The sequence below is a fragment of the Drosophila bipectinata genome, chromosome XL, assembly GCF_030179905.1.
Source record: "Drosophila bipectinata strain 14024-0381.07 chromosome XL, DbipHiC1v2, whole genome shotgun sequence".
Classification (NCBI taxonomy): domain Eukaryota; kingdom Metazoa; phylum Arthropoda; class Insecta; order Diptera; family Drosophilidae; genus Drosophila; species Drosophila bipectinata.
In genome coordinates this window covers 12,730,466-12,743,891 of record NC_091734.1, presented here as the reverse complement: position 1 = coordinate 12,743,891, position 13,426 = coordinate 12,730,466, and the positions used below count along the sequence as shown (strand labels likewise).

Genomic DNA, 13,426 nt, shown 5'->3' with positions numbered 1-13,426 from the left:
AATAGAATCTCGTCTAAAAATCAGTTGCCATCCGAGTCTGAAAAAATTAATTTAGATTCAGAATCTTTTATAAACAAAAGCCACATAAATAAGACTAAAATATTATGGGTTTATCCGAAAAGATCACGATGAGTTGACTGAATTCCCACGAAGAACCCCGCCCAAGAAATTCTTAGTCGCTGCTTTAATTAAAGAATTGTTTTGAATGTGGACTTGGACTTGGACTTGGAAGAGGATCCAGTCTAGCCATGGGAAGCCCTTTAATGGCTTGCTTCCGCATCTAGCAGATATATTATCTAAGAGTTGTATATAGAAACCGAAAGCCCAACAATCGGTCCAAGTCAATGTCAGATTGCGGAGCTAGCAGCTTTCGATTTTGTTTTTGTTTATGGTCTTTGGGTTTTTTATTTTGTTTCTCAGTCTCCGAGTCTTCGAGTCTCCGAGTCTCGGAGTCTTGTGAACGTGTCCACAGTCATGCTATTGGCCAAAAGTGACTTGGCCAAAAGACTTTGGAGAGGAGATTTGAAGATTCTTGGGTGATCGGCACGGCATACCATATGTTTTCTGATTTCTGGCCCGAAGTTGCAAACCGAAGCCGGCCGACAGATTCGCGTTCGGCAGCCGAGATTTAATATTAAATTGAACTTGGCCACGGCATTTGTCAGCATTTCTAGTTTCGGTTTCGATTGGGCAACACGTCGTGTCTTAGTGGCTGCCAAGAAAGAGAAGAACGCGCTCCCCCCAACCTTACCGCTTACCGCTATTTTTTTTCAAGTGCAAAGAATCAAAGAAAGTGCCGAACCCAGCCGGAGACCCAAGAAGGCCAACATGGCATTCAAAGCGACTCTATACCTGACCTGCCTCGGGCTGCTGGGCCTCATCCGCGCCCAGGAGAACAACGTCCTGTTCGAGACCATCAACTTCCTGCGCCGCGGCCAGGCCGACCTGGAGCTGGAGAACCACGACAACTATGTCGTCCTCGAGCCGGAGTATGACTTCATCGTGGTGGGGGCCGGCACGGCGGGATGTGCCCTGGCCGCCCGGCTCTCCGAAAACCCCAAGTGGCGCGTCCTACTGCTGGAGGCTGGCGGGCCCGAGCGCCTCGTGATGGACGTGCCGATCGTAGCCCACTTCCTGCAGCTCGGCGAGATGAACTGGAAGTACCGGACCCAGCCCTCGGACCACGCCTGCCTGGCGATGAACAACAACCGCTGCAACTGGCCGCGCGGCAAGGTGGTCGGCGGCAGCTCCGTCCTCAACTACATGATGTACACGCGCGGCAACCGCCGGGACTACGACCGGTGGGAGGAGCTGGGCAACCCCGGCTGGAGCTACAAGGACGTGCTGCCGTACTTCAAGAAGTACGAGGGCAGCAGCGTGCCCGACGCCGAGGAGGACTACGTGGGCCGCAACGGGCCCGTCAAGATCAGCTACGTCAACTGGCGCTCCAAGATATCGGAGGCGTTCGTGGAGGCCGCCCAGGAGGACGGGCTCAAGTACCGGGACTACAACGGGCGCATCCAGAACGGAGTGGCGTTCCTGCACACCACCACGCGCAACTCGACGCGCTGGAGCTCCAACCGCGCCTACCTCTACCCCCTGAAGGGCAAGCGCCCCAACCTGCACATCAAGAAGTTCGCCCTCGTCACCAAGGTGCTGATCGACCCCCAGACCAAGACCGCCTACGGCATCATGGTGCAGGCCGACGGGCGCATGCAGAAGATCCTGGCCCGCCGCGAGGTGATCGTCTCCGCGGGCGCCATCAACACCCCCCAGCTGCTGATGTTGTCGGGCGTGGGCCCGGCCAAGCACCTCCGGGAGGTGGGCATCAAGCCGATCGCCGACCTGGCCGTGGGCTACAACCTGCAGGACCACACGGCGCCAGCGGTCACCTTCACCACCAACGCTACCTCTCTGAAGTTTGAGGACTTTGCCGATCCGACGCTCATCAACCGTTTCAACCGGATGGAGGGTCCTTACGGCTCACCGGGCGGCTGTGAAGCCATCGCCTTCTGGGACCTGGACCACGAGCGCGACGAGGACGGCTGGCCGGACATCGAGCTGTTCCTGGTGGGCGGATCCATGTCCTCCAACCCGGCCATCTCGCGGGCCTTCGGCCTCAAGAAGTCCATCTACGACTCGCTCTTCGCCGAGATCGAGGACAAGTCGCTGAACGCGTTCATGATCTTCCCCATGATCCTGCGCCCCAAGAGCCGCGGCCGCATCATGCTGAAGAGCACCGACCCCTTCAAGTATCCCCTCATCCACGCCAACTACTTCGCCCACCCCTACGACGTGGACATCTCGGTGCGGGGCCTCCTCAAGGCCATCAGCCTGATGAACCAGAAGGGCATGCAGGCCATCAACGCCAAGCTGTGGGAGAAGAAGATCCCCACCTGCAAGCAGCACCCCTACAAGTCGTGGGCCTACTGGGCCTGCTACGTCCGCCACTTCACCTTCACCATCTACCACTACTCCGGCACCGCCAAGATGGGCCCCAAGTCCGACAGGGCCGCCGTCGTCGACCATCGCCTGCGCGTCCACGGCATCAAGAACCTCCGCGTGGCCGACGCCAGCATCATGCCGGAGATCATGTCCGGCCATCCGAACGGACCCGTCTTCATGATTGCCGAGAAGGCGGCCGATATGATCAAGCAGGATCACGGATACATCCAGTAATCCCAGGGGATAGTTGCTAGTTCTTAGTCCAAAGCCGATCGTCATCATCATCAGGTGTAGGCCCCACTGCCACCGGCCCTGTACCATCCCCTGCTTCCATCCCATCCCTCCCGGCCGGTCTTTGTGGGGCTTAGCTTTTAAGGAATCACTGTTTGTTTTTATGTTTAATTCTCTCTTGCCTGAACTGATTCTACTTTAAGTCTAGACCCGTAAGCCACAAGGAAACCTTATGAACAAATAAATCGAGTAAGTTTTGTATATAAAAAAAATAAGAAATGTATGTTTGTTTTTTTCAAGTGCCTAGGTAGCCTAAGGTAGATCTTAAAGGGATTTTCTATAAGCAAGATTTTTTAACAGAGATCTATATCAGGTGATGGGTCTTGAATAGCGCTCTTTAGAAGAAATATTTTAGATAGATTCCTATAAGATTTACTAATAAGATAGATAATGATAGAGCTCTTTAAGATTTAGAAGATAAATCTTAAATAGATACACTTATAATACTTTGATCTTGATAGATCTCTGTAACTTTGACCATCAAAAAGTAAGATGATTTTTCCAAGTTCCCTATATAATTTTCCAGATAAGGTAGGGTCTCTTTATAAGCATGATCTTACTCCTCTATAGCTCTGCGTATCCATCATCTTTACTTTTATCAATCCATAAGGTATACCCTAAACAGGGTAGGTCTTAAATAGATCTCTCTTAAAGATACATACATCATTATGGACCTCTATCATAATAGATTTTTGTATATACTCTTTGTAGGGTAGATATTAAATATAACTTTTATCTACAATACATGATTCCATGATATGATTGATCATAAAAAGATCTCCTCGTAAGAAAGTATGATGTATAATGATATATCTCTATGATCATGATCATGATCATCTGATGAACAAATTCCAAAAGACAGACAAGAAAGACATTTTTTTTCCACGTGCCTTTAGACAAGATACACCCTAAATAGATACCTACACCTGATAGATCTCCGATAGATCGGTCTAAAGACCAATCTTAAATAGACCTCTATGACTCTGCACATCTGACATTGACATTGAACCTTTATTGGCCGTGTCTCATTCGTTTCTACACCGAAATCTTCGGTTCAGCTCCGGCAATTTTCATGCTAATCAATTGGCAGTCGCATCATAATCAAAAATCCGTGAAATCCACACACAGTCTGCTTGTTTAACTTGATGATTTTCTCGCCGGCTCTTGATTTATTAGACGCCTTTGTTTCTCAGTCGCAGCTTCTTTTTATTCGTCGCTATTTCGGATATCGTTTTATTGTTGCGGAAATGAATTTTTTTTCGCCTTACTCTGATTTGTTTTTATTTCCCATTTGGCTGCGAGCATTTCGGGCTTTGGTTTCTGGTGGTTCGCTGTTCGATTCGCATCGATCTGACCTTAGAATTATTTATGTATGTGGAGTGGCTGTAAATCAGTCATAAATTGAGAATAATCGCCGCAGAAGCTGCTAATCACCCAGCTGCCCTAAGGTAGGCTACACTAAAATATTTCTTTCCAAATTAAAAGCTCAAAGCTTGGCTTTAATCTGAACCCCAAAGCTATAATATTTTTCAAAAACTTAACAATTTTGATAGCCAGATGCCAGGGTTACAGGTGACTGAACGAATTGCCTCTTGCATGTTGCAGCCCTACGAACAATCGATAAATGCAGTCTGAAAATCATTTGTTATCGAAATTAGTAGGCCCTGGGGGAGTTTTTGTTTTCACGAACAGTATGAAAGGCAGCCGTCTTTCAATTTCCAATCATTCGTTAACTGCTCTCCAACCAGTTAACTTTTCCCGGTTTCTTTTTAATTTCCTTTTTTTTATTTTTTTCTTTGAATTTTTTTTGTTTTGTAAAAAAGTATTTCATGATCCCCAAATCGTTGGATTAATTCCTGTGGCTTCATGGAACAGTGCTTAAAACACTTAATGGAATCAATTTTGGTTCCATGTAGAGCTTGCTTCTTTGCTCATTATTTTTTAGAATTTTTTAACTGATTTTATTTTTGAATAATATGGGAATAAGGTGTTGGTGCTTGTAATTTTCCTTTATTTTCTTTGATTTTTTTTTTTTGTTTTGTAAAACAGTATTTTATGATCCCCAAATCGTTGGATTAATTCCTGTGGTTTCATGGAACAGTGCTTAAAACACTTAATGAAATGAATTTTGGTTCCATGTAGAGCTTGCTACTATGCTAATTTTTTTTTAATTTTTTAACTCATTTTATTTTTATTATTTTCCTCCGGTGTAAGCCTTTATTTCTTTTTGTTTAGTTTGTATAAAAGTGGGTCTCTTGATGATTCCGATACAATAAAGACATCGGCGGATGAGCTCTTAAGGTTTCATTTTGTTTAAAAGCTTTTATTTTATTTATTTTTATGATTATTATTTCTCTTCATTATTTCTATTCAAATGACGAACTATAGTACCTCCTGTGGTTTCATGGAACTGTGCTTTAAGCCTTTTATAAAATGCCTTTTTTATTTATTTTGTTACTATACTTATTTTTTTATACCCTTTTTATAATTTTCGTCAAAAGTGTGCAACGTTAATAAGAAGTCTCTTACCCTATAAGTATATACATTCTTGATCAGGATCATCATCAAGATAGAAGCTTGCGACATTTTCTTAGATTTTTATTGTAATAAATGGGTTTTAATATGATATTCTCATAAGGATCGGCTAACTATATCTGATTTTTGGAGTTAAAAAAAAAGAGTTTATTAAAAGAAGAAAAACATGAGTACCGTGTATAAGATAGTTGGGGAAACTCGCCTATAGCCTTTATTTATTTTTAATTGCAAATATTGCCAAAATTATAAGGCTACAAGGGTAAAAAATAACACAATTTTGAATAATTGAGAACTAATAAATCTCCACACAATTTGACATTAGTATTGATGGTACAGAATTTTGAAATATTTCCAAAACTAAATAAAAGATTCATTTTACAACATATTCCAAAAATTTTAAGCTAAAAAGCATGTGCATCCCATCATGCGATGACAAAAAGTAGTATTTTCCAATCTTTGCTTTTCCATTGTGGGTTCAAAAGGGTCCAGACCTCCAGGAGCATTGGGTTTCTTGGCTAGCCCCTTAAATTCCTCATGAAGATGATTCCCGATTCTTAAGAATTATGTCTTAAAAGGTTTTTATTCTCATTCCCCATAAAACTCCATCCATCATACATTGAAATCTTTTACCAAAATATATTATTTTTTTATCTTTTATCTCATCTAAGGCTCATCTTCTCAAATCTCTTACCATAACCTTCCCTTTCGCTTCAAAAAATGGAAAAATTGTTACTGTGGTTACGCCAGACTTTTCATTAACGCGAAATGAAATATTCATGAATCGACGGGGCGTACTCGGATGACAAAGCCACGGAAAACGGCGGACAAGAGAACAAATTTTGAATGCAATTTCCATGACCAGAACACGACCCACTCTCCTGGTGCGGTAGCCATGGAGGCCATAGGATTGCGTGGCAGGGATCACCCTCGGCTCATCCATCCTACGCCTCCTTTACTTTGGGGGGAGGAACTGCATCCATATGCCGGCTGTCTGGGGTTGCAGTGGAAAAGGGTTACATTTTTTATTAATTTTGTTTTTTCGTTTAATCCGCTTTGGTTTTGTTTTCACCAGAATGGGGGGGGTGTATAGGGGTGGCTTGGACCACCCGCATTAACCCCTAAGAGCCCCGGGTTTGTGGTGAGTCTCTGCAAAGATTCCCTTCAAAGATTCCCTAATAATGGACGACGGGCATGAGGCATGGGAAGTCAAGTACAAGCCCGGTCGGGGCAGAACAAGTTGGCCGGAGAAGTGCCATTGAACCGGGCTGGAGATGCAAAGCCAAGTGAAGAGAGAGAGACGGGTGATGGGCAGGGCGAAAGAGAGGGGGCTAAAGAAGACAGCATCGCTGTTTCTCAAGCAGAAACCAAAAATTAGCGAGTGGCAATAAAAATTCTAAAGCACGACTGAGGGGCAGCGGCACTCTTGGCCCGTTTCTTGTTGGCCCTATGGACCTGGACAAGAGAGAGACGGCTTGAGGAAGACACCAGAAAGAGACACCAGACAAGAGAAGCTGCAGAAGCTGCCAAAAGCTGGAGAAAGGTAGAGCGGGACAGTGGAGAAAGATCAGTCGAGGAGATCCAAACCGGAGCTCTAAGATAGCCACCGTGGAGCAAGAATAGATATTTTAACAAAATATTTCTGAAATAATAATTAAATATTAAAGAACTCAGGACAGATTATCACACATCTTACTAAAATAATTCTATTCCTGATATCCAATAATACTCTAATAAAATAAGTATTAGCCATCAAAATGATTCACTTTTTTAAGAAGGCTTGAGACTTTGAAGACTTTAACTTTTATTTGATTAATTTTATTACACCTTTTTGTCAGATATTCTGCCTATCTCAACCACTGTGCGATGCTGAGCCGAGCTACCATTTCACCTGCTTCCAAGTGGCCGCAGAGTTCAGTTACCGATCACAGCAGCCATGGAGAAGCCGCTGTCTCTGTTCCTGCTCCTCACCCAGCTCCTGGTACTGGTGATCCTGGCCAGCTGCCAGAGGAACCAGAAGAATCAGAATCGCAATCGGAATGGCAACCAAAATCCCGAACTGGATGATCTCAGGCGCTTGGGATTGGGAAATATCATCAATGTGCCGCTTTATAGCGATGGTGAGTTTTAGTTTTTGTGAAAGATATTGGATCTAGAGTTCTAGATTTATGAGGTTTGAGAACAACAGTTTTTTTTTTAAGATATTAGAGATCCTGAAATACTATACTGTATATGTTAGAAACATGCCTGTGTTGGTTTTAGATCTTAAAGTTTCGTGATAAAATTAAAATGACAAAAAAGAAAACATATTTATAAGGTTTAAGAGTTTAAACTATACTAAGTTTTAAAGTCATAGTTCTTTGTGAGTTTTTAAGAAGAGGTCCTTAAGTCGGGGTTCTACCTTGTTGGCCCCAACACCTGCTTCTTTAAATGTATCATTATTTTTATTACCTTGGTACTTCACTGCATATTTTAGAGACGATTTGTAAAGTACCATCTAATATCTAACTATATCTTTGAGAACCATAGTTATAAAGGCTAACAATTGCATTTTAATTTCAAGAAATTAGGGTTTCTTTAAATATTTGACTATATTTTTGTAAAAGTTTAAAGATATAAGAACTTCAGAAAGTAAATATATTAGAAAGAAGGACTAGAGATCCCTAATTCATGACTGTATGTATATTTAAGAACCATGTTTATAAGGTTTCAATATCAATATCATAAGTTTTTATCAGAACTATTATAGACTTTTGAGCTATTTGTATTATATTATTAAGAAACACAGATTAAAAAGTTTACATCCGTGATTCATATGCAAAATAGCGAAGACAATATATCATTAGGCTTTATTTTCTTATCACTACCCCACTAATTCGATTCATTCATAAACAGACTTTGGTAAGCTTTGTGAAAGCCATACAGAGGCTTTAAGTTTTCCATTTTCTTTTCAATTAATTACTATTTGATTTTAAAACTAAGACTTTTCTTTTTAGTGCCCCAATCGCACTACGACTTCATCGTGGTGGGAGCCGGAGCTGCGGGCTGCACCCTGGCCGCCCGCCTCTCCGAGAACCCCCAGTGGAGCGTCTTTCTGATCGAGGCCGGCGGCGTGGAGAACCTCGTGCACCAGGTGCCCGTGCTGGCCGCCCACCTGCAGGCCACCGCCTCCAACTGGGGCTACCTGTCCCAGCCGCAGCGCCACGCCTGCCGGGGCATGCCCCAGAACCAGTGCGCCCTGCCCCGGGGCAAGGTCCTCGGCGGCACCAGCTCCATCAACTACATGATCTACAACCGTGGCAACCGACGGGACTTTGACGGCTGGTCGGCCTTCGGGAATCCCGGATGGAGCTACGAGGAGGTGCTGCCCTACTTCCTGAGGAGCGAGCGGGCCCAGCTGCAGGGGCTGGAGCACTCCCCCTACCACAACCACAGCGGGCCGCTTAGCGTGGAGGACGTGCGCCACCGCAGCCGGCTGGCCCACTCCTACCTGCGCGCCGCCCAGGAGGCGGGCCACTCCAAGACCGACTACAACGGCGAGTCCCAGCTGGGCGTGTCCTACGTCCAGGCCACCACCCAGAAGGGGCGGCGGCACAGCGCCTTCCGGGCGTTCATTGAGCCCATCCGCCAGCGCCGCCGCAACCTCCACATCCTCACCCTGGCCCGGGTCACCCGCATCCTCATAGACGGCGCCACCAAGTCCGCCTACGGCGTGGAGCTCACCCACCAGGGCCGGCGGTACCAGGTGAAGGCCCGCAAGGAAGTGATCCTCTCAGCAGGAGCCTTCAACTCCCCACAGCTCCTGATGTTGTCGGGGATCGGGCCGGAGGACAACCTGAAGGCCATCGGGGTGCCCGTAGTGAAGGCCCTGCCGGTGGGGCGACGCCTCTACGACCATATGTGCCACTTTGGACCCACCTTCGTGACCAACACCACCGGGGAGAGCCTTTTCGCCGCCCAGCTAGGCCCGCCGGTCGTCAAGGAGTTCCTGCTGGGCCGGGCGGACACCATCATGTCCAGCATTGGGGGCGTGGAGACGCTCACCTTCATCAAGGTGCCCTCGGCCCAGAGCCCGGCCACCCAGCCGGACATCGAGCTCATCCAGGTAGCCGGCAGCCTGGCCAGTGACGAGGGCACTGCCCTCGCCAAGGGCGCCAACTTCAAGCCCGAGATCTACAACAGGATGTACAAGGACCTGGCCGACCGGCAGCAGGACCACTTCAGCTTCCTCATCATGCACTTCAAGCCCGCCTCCGTGGGCCGCCTGTGGCTGCACAACCGGAACCCCCTGGAGTGGCCGCGGATCGACCCCAAGTACTTCTCGGCTGCCGGCGACGTGGAGCAGCTGCTGGAGGGCATCAAGGAGGCCATCCGGATCACCCAGATGCCGGCCATGCAGGCCATTGGAACGCGCCTGCTAGACAAGCCCGTGCCGGGCTGTGAGTCCTTCCAGTTCGCCTCCGACGACTACTGGCGGTGCTCCATCAGGACGCTGTCCTACACCCTGCACCACCAGGTGGCCACCTGCCGCATGGGGCCCGAGTCCGATCCCACCACCGTGGTGGACCACCGGCTGAAGGTGCACGGCATGCGGCGCCTCCGGGTGGTGGACACCAGCATCATCCCCCTGCCGCCCACCGCCCACACCAATGCGGCGGCCTTCATGATCGGCGAGAAGGCGGCGGACCTGGTGCGGAGCGACTGGAGCTGAGGTCGGCCTTGTTTTGGTTTCGAAGCTCGGAAAGCCAAACAAGAAACTAATCTTTATGTAAACGGGTCAATAAAGACAAGCCGGAGTGAGAGATGAAAGTCGAAAGTGAGGAATCGTTGGGGGAAACAACTGCATATGAAATGAAGCTATCGACGAAAATATGGAACTAGTTTATAGAAACAATACTTTTTTTTTTCCTTTTTTTAAATTAATATAACTAATAGACTAATAGAAACTACCATGTAATAAAGACTAACACCTACTGCTCTTAATTGGGGTTTCTATAATTGTGCCTGCCTAGCCAGCTCTTCAAACAGCATTCTCAAAATGATACTATTGATAGTGTCTGTTTTTTTTTTTTTCTTTTAATAGACTTGTACTCTCGAAAAAAAATAAAATATAACCTTAGGCTATAATAGGCTCTATCTTATAGGGCGAAGGCTCTATCTCTATCTCTATCTTATTTAACAAATAAAATGTGCTTTCGTTGGTCTCTGATTACTTTTAGAAAGAGATTTTTTAGATTAGATACCCGGATTCCAATTTATTTCTAATAAACGTAAGTTACTCTTTCTGTTGACCTGGAAAGACCTAATCTCGCGTAATTAAAAATATATAACCTAATATGACTTTTTTTTCAATATTTTGAACATATGCTTTAAAAGCAACTTATTCTAAAATCATTCCTACACATGTCCCAAAACTTGATCTATTAGGGACTAGAAAGGGACTAGAACATATATTTATTTTACTTTCTTTATTTTTTGCTTTCTTGTATGTTCTTCTATGTGCTCTTCTTTAATTTCTTTTGAATAAGAGGGCGCTCCTCCAGCTCTATATCTCTATAAGTCTATAGCTCTGAGGTTATCTGAGAATCTGACATTACAGCGCTCATACGGACAAACTGAAAGACAGACGAATGGACGGATGCTGATCAAGAACATATATTCTATATATATTCGACCTCTATAAGGTCGAAGATGATTCCTTCTCTATGTTACATACATTCACTCTACGAGTACCGGGTATAATAATTCTCAATTTTCTTGTACTTCTTAAGAAAGCAAAACCGAGATAGAACCCAGAGAATGAAACCCTTATATTGGGTGTTCTAAATATTTTTATCAAGTATAAATAGAACCCAGATTATTATATCGTCTTGATGGTTTTCAATATATTTTTATCAAAGAACATGTATTCTTTGTAAAGGCACGCTTTTATAAAGTTATCTTTAATATCCCAAAAAAAAAACGCTCTTTTAAATCATATTTTATTCAAAACCCAAAAGCAAGAAACTTGATCTATTTGCCCAAAAAATATCAATTCTGATAATAATTTGATTCTGTTTCCGAACAAATATTATTGATACTACCTGTATTAAGAAATAGACATCGATTACATCTTAATACGAAACATATAACGTAATCTTTTATTCTATTTCTTTTATTTAGACTGTCTATTTGTTAAAAAGCATGTATTTTTCGAAAAATGCCGGTTCTACAAATAATAAAATGATCTATTAGTAGATAAATAAATAAAGATATGTATATATTTGTGGAATTACCTTTCAATTTTTTCGTTCAAGCGCATTTTTTTGTTAAGCAAAAAGTCATCATGGTTTGGGCATTTTCATTTATTTATTTCTAGCTCAAAACCAAGATAAGACCTAGATAATGAATGTTCTTATGAATGTGCCAATTTCTTTAATTTCTTTAAATAAATGCCCCCAATAAAAAAAGCACCGAATTTATTGAATTTCAGAATCTAATTTTATTTCTTTAGAACCCAAAACCTAGAAAGCTAATCTATTTTTTGGCCCAGAAAGGCGTAGTCTTGGCAGTGGTGTTGGCACTAGACAGGGCCAGTCCACGTCATGACCTAGCTTAATAAATTTGCACCAAAGCCCCAACCAAAAGGCTATGGCCGAATACAAATCCAAATCAAAGTCCAGAGCGGAGCAAACGAGGCATTGCAAACGGGTTTGCACGCATCAAGTTCAATGTCTCGCTACTGGCTGGCCAGCCAAAAAAAACAAAAATTAATAGAGCTCCGGGTAAGGGGGAGTGTATGTGGCACACACATTCACACATACCTATACATATGACTAAAAAATGGGTGCATTTTTTATTATTTTCGTCAAGTGGAAAGGGTTTGTTGTTATATTACAATCCAGTGGATCGGCGAGCACGCTTCCAAAAGTTAAACGAACTCGCACAAATGGCATCCCGGCACTTAAAATGTGAGAATCTTGTCATTCTCCCTTCACAATTGCCCAAAGCTTATGGTTATGGGTATTTGAAAGAGTGAGATACCCTGTATCAGTATCTATAAGATACAATGACGATAAGGTGATCTCTTCGTTGACATTTTGTTACATTTTGAGTCTCTTAATGTCCTAACAGTGTTGTGAAGCCTTGTAAGGCTTAACCTTTATTTAACCTTTAATGTGTGTAAGACAATGAAGGTTTTTTTTTAATTTTGTAAAAAGCTTGTTTGAAGAATTTAAAAATATTAACAAAAAGAATTATAAGACAAATCCTGGCTTGAATGCACCATAGATTATAATAGTATTGCCAGAAATACACCCTAACCAAATTTATAAAAAAAAAATATATTTAAAAATATATTTATATAAAAAATATATATATATATAAATAAAAATATAAATAAATATATAAAATATTTGCAGACTTACTTGAATTCTAACGAGGTTAGCCCAAAAGAATTATAGTCTAAACATAAATATAATATACACCACTTTTTAAAATAAGATTTTATGAGCCACGCACTTTTTATAATTATTTTTATATTCTTGAAAAAGTAGGACCTTCAACCATTTCGAAGTTATATATAGTCGAAAGGATATTTTGAGGCATATTTTTGGGAAAATAGGCACATTTTATATTCTATATAAAATTAATAACTGAATAGCATCAACATAAATTTTGACAATTTTATAGCGAACTAGGAAACATAACAGTTTTAAGAGTATGATTCAGATCATCACCACTAAAAGGGTTAATAACTAAACTGTAGAAACAAGTGAAGAACAATTATGAGGAAAATTATACCATTTTATTAGAGGAGGCGAAATGAAGCCCTAGTCCCCGTTTAAGGGTTAACAATGAACTTGTTAGACAACACTGTTTCACTTCATTTGTCGATGAGATATTGTATCTTGCCCTGTATTAGCCAAAAAGTAGAGCAAACTGGATGGTAACCCAAAAATTAATAGAAATCTCAAGATTAAAGTTTACTGCTAATTGCTGATGGTTTTCATCAAGAGTTCTAAACGGGTTTTAGTTTCTGGTTTGTTTGTTTTTATATTTTATTTATTTTTTTAGTTTTTGTTCTTATCTACTGGCCGTTAGCTTTTTGTGGGTCTTTTCTTAATTTAGTTTGGGCCATTTTGCTTTGTTTAAATGACTCGTTTGATTACTTTGGACG

At 43.0% G+C, this 13,426-nt stretch overlaps 3 protein-coding genes across 7 annotated transcripts in view; 2 read left to right on the top strand and 1 right to left on the bottom strand.

The window, feature by feature from the left end:
• Positions 1–13,426, bottom strand: part of Flo2 (flotillin-2) — a 124,865-nt gene that overhangs the window by 101,017 nt on the left and 10,422 nt on the right. The window lies entirely within an intron of this gene.
• LOC108130934 (glucose dehydrogenase [FAD, quinone]) lies at positions 781–2,948 on the top strand. Its single transcript, XM_017249621.3, has one exon. The coding sequence runs from the start codon at positions 829–831 to the stop codon at positions 2,677–2,679; it is 1,851 nt and encodes a 616-aa protein (XP_017105110.2). The 5' UTR covers positions 781–828; the 3' UTR covers positions 2,680–2,948.
• Positions 7,113–10,251, top strand: LOC108130932 (glucose dehydrogenase [FAD, quinone]). Its single transcript, XM_017249620.3, has 2 exons — positions 7,113–7,388; positions 8,265–10,251. Exons 1-2 carry the CDS (start codon positions 7,205–7,207, stop codon positions 9,977–9,979), a joined length of 1,899 nt encoding a protein of 632 aa, XP_017105109.2. The 5' UTR covers positions 7,113–7,204; the 3' UTR covers positions 9,980–10,251.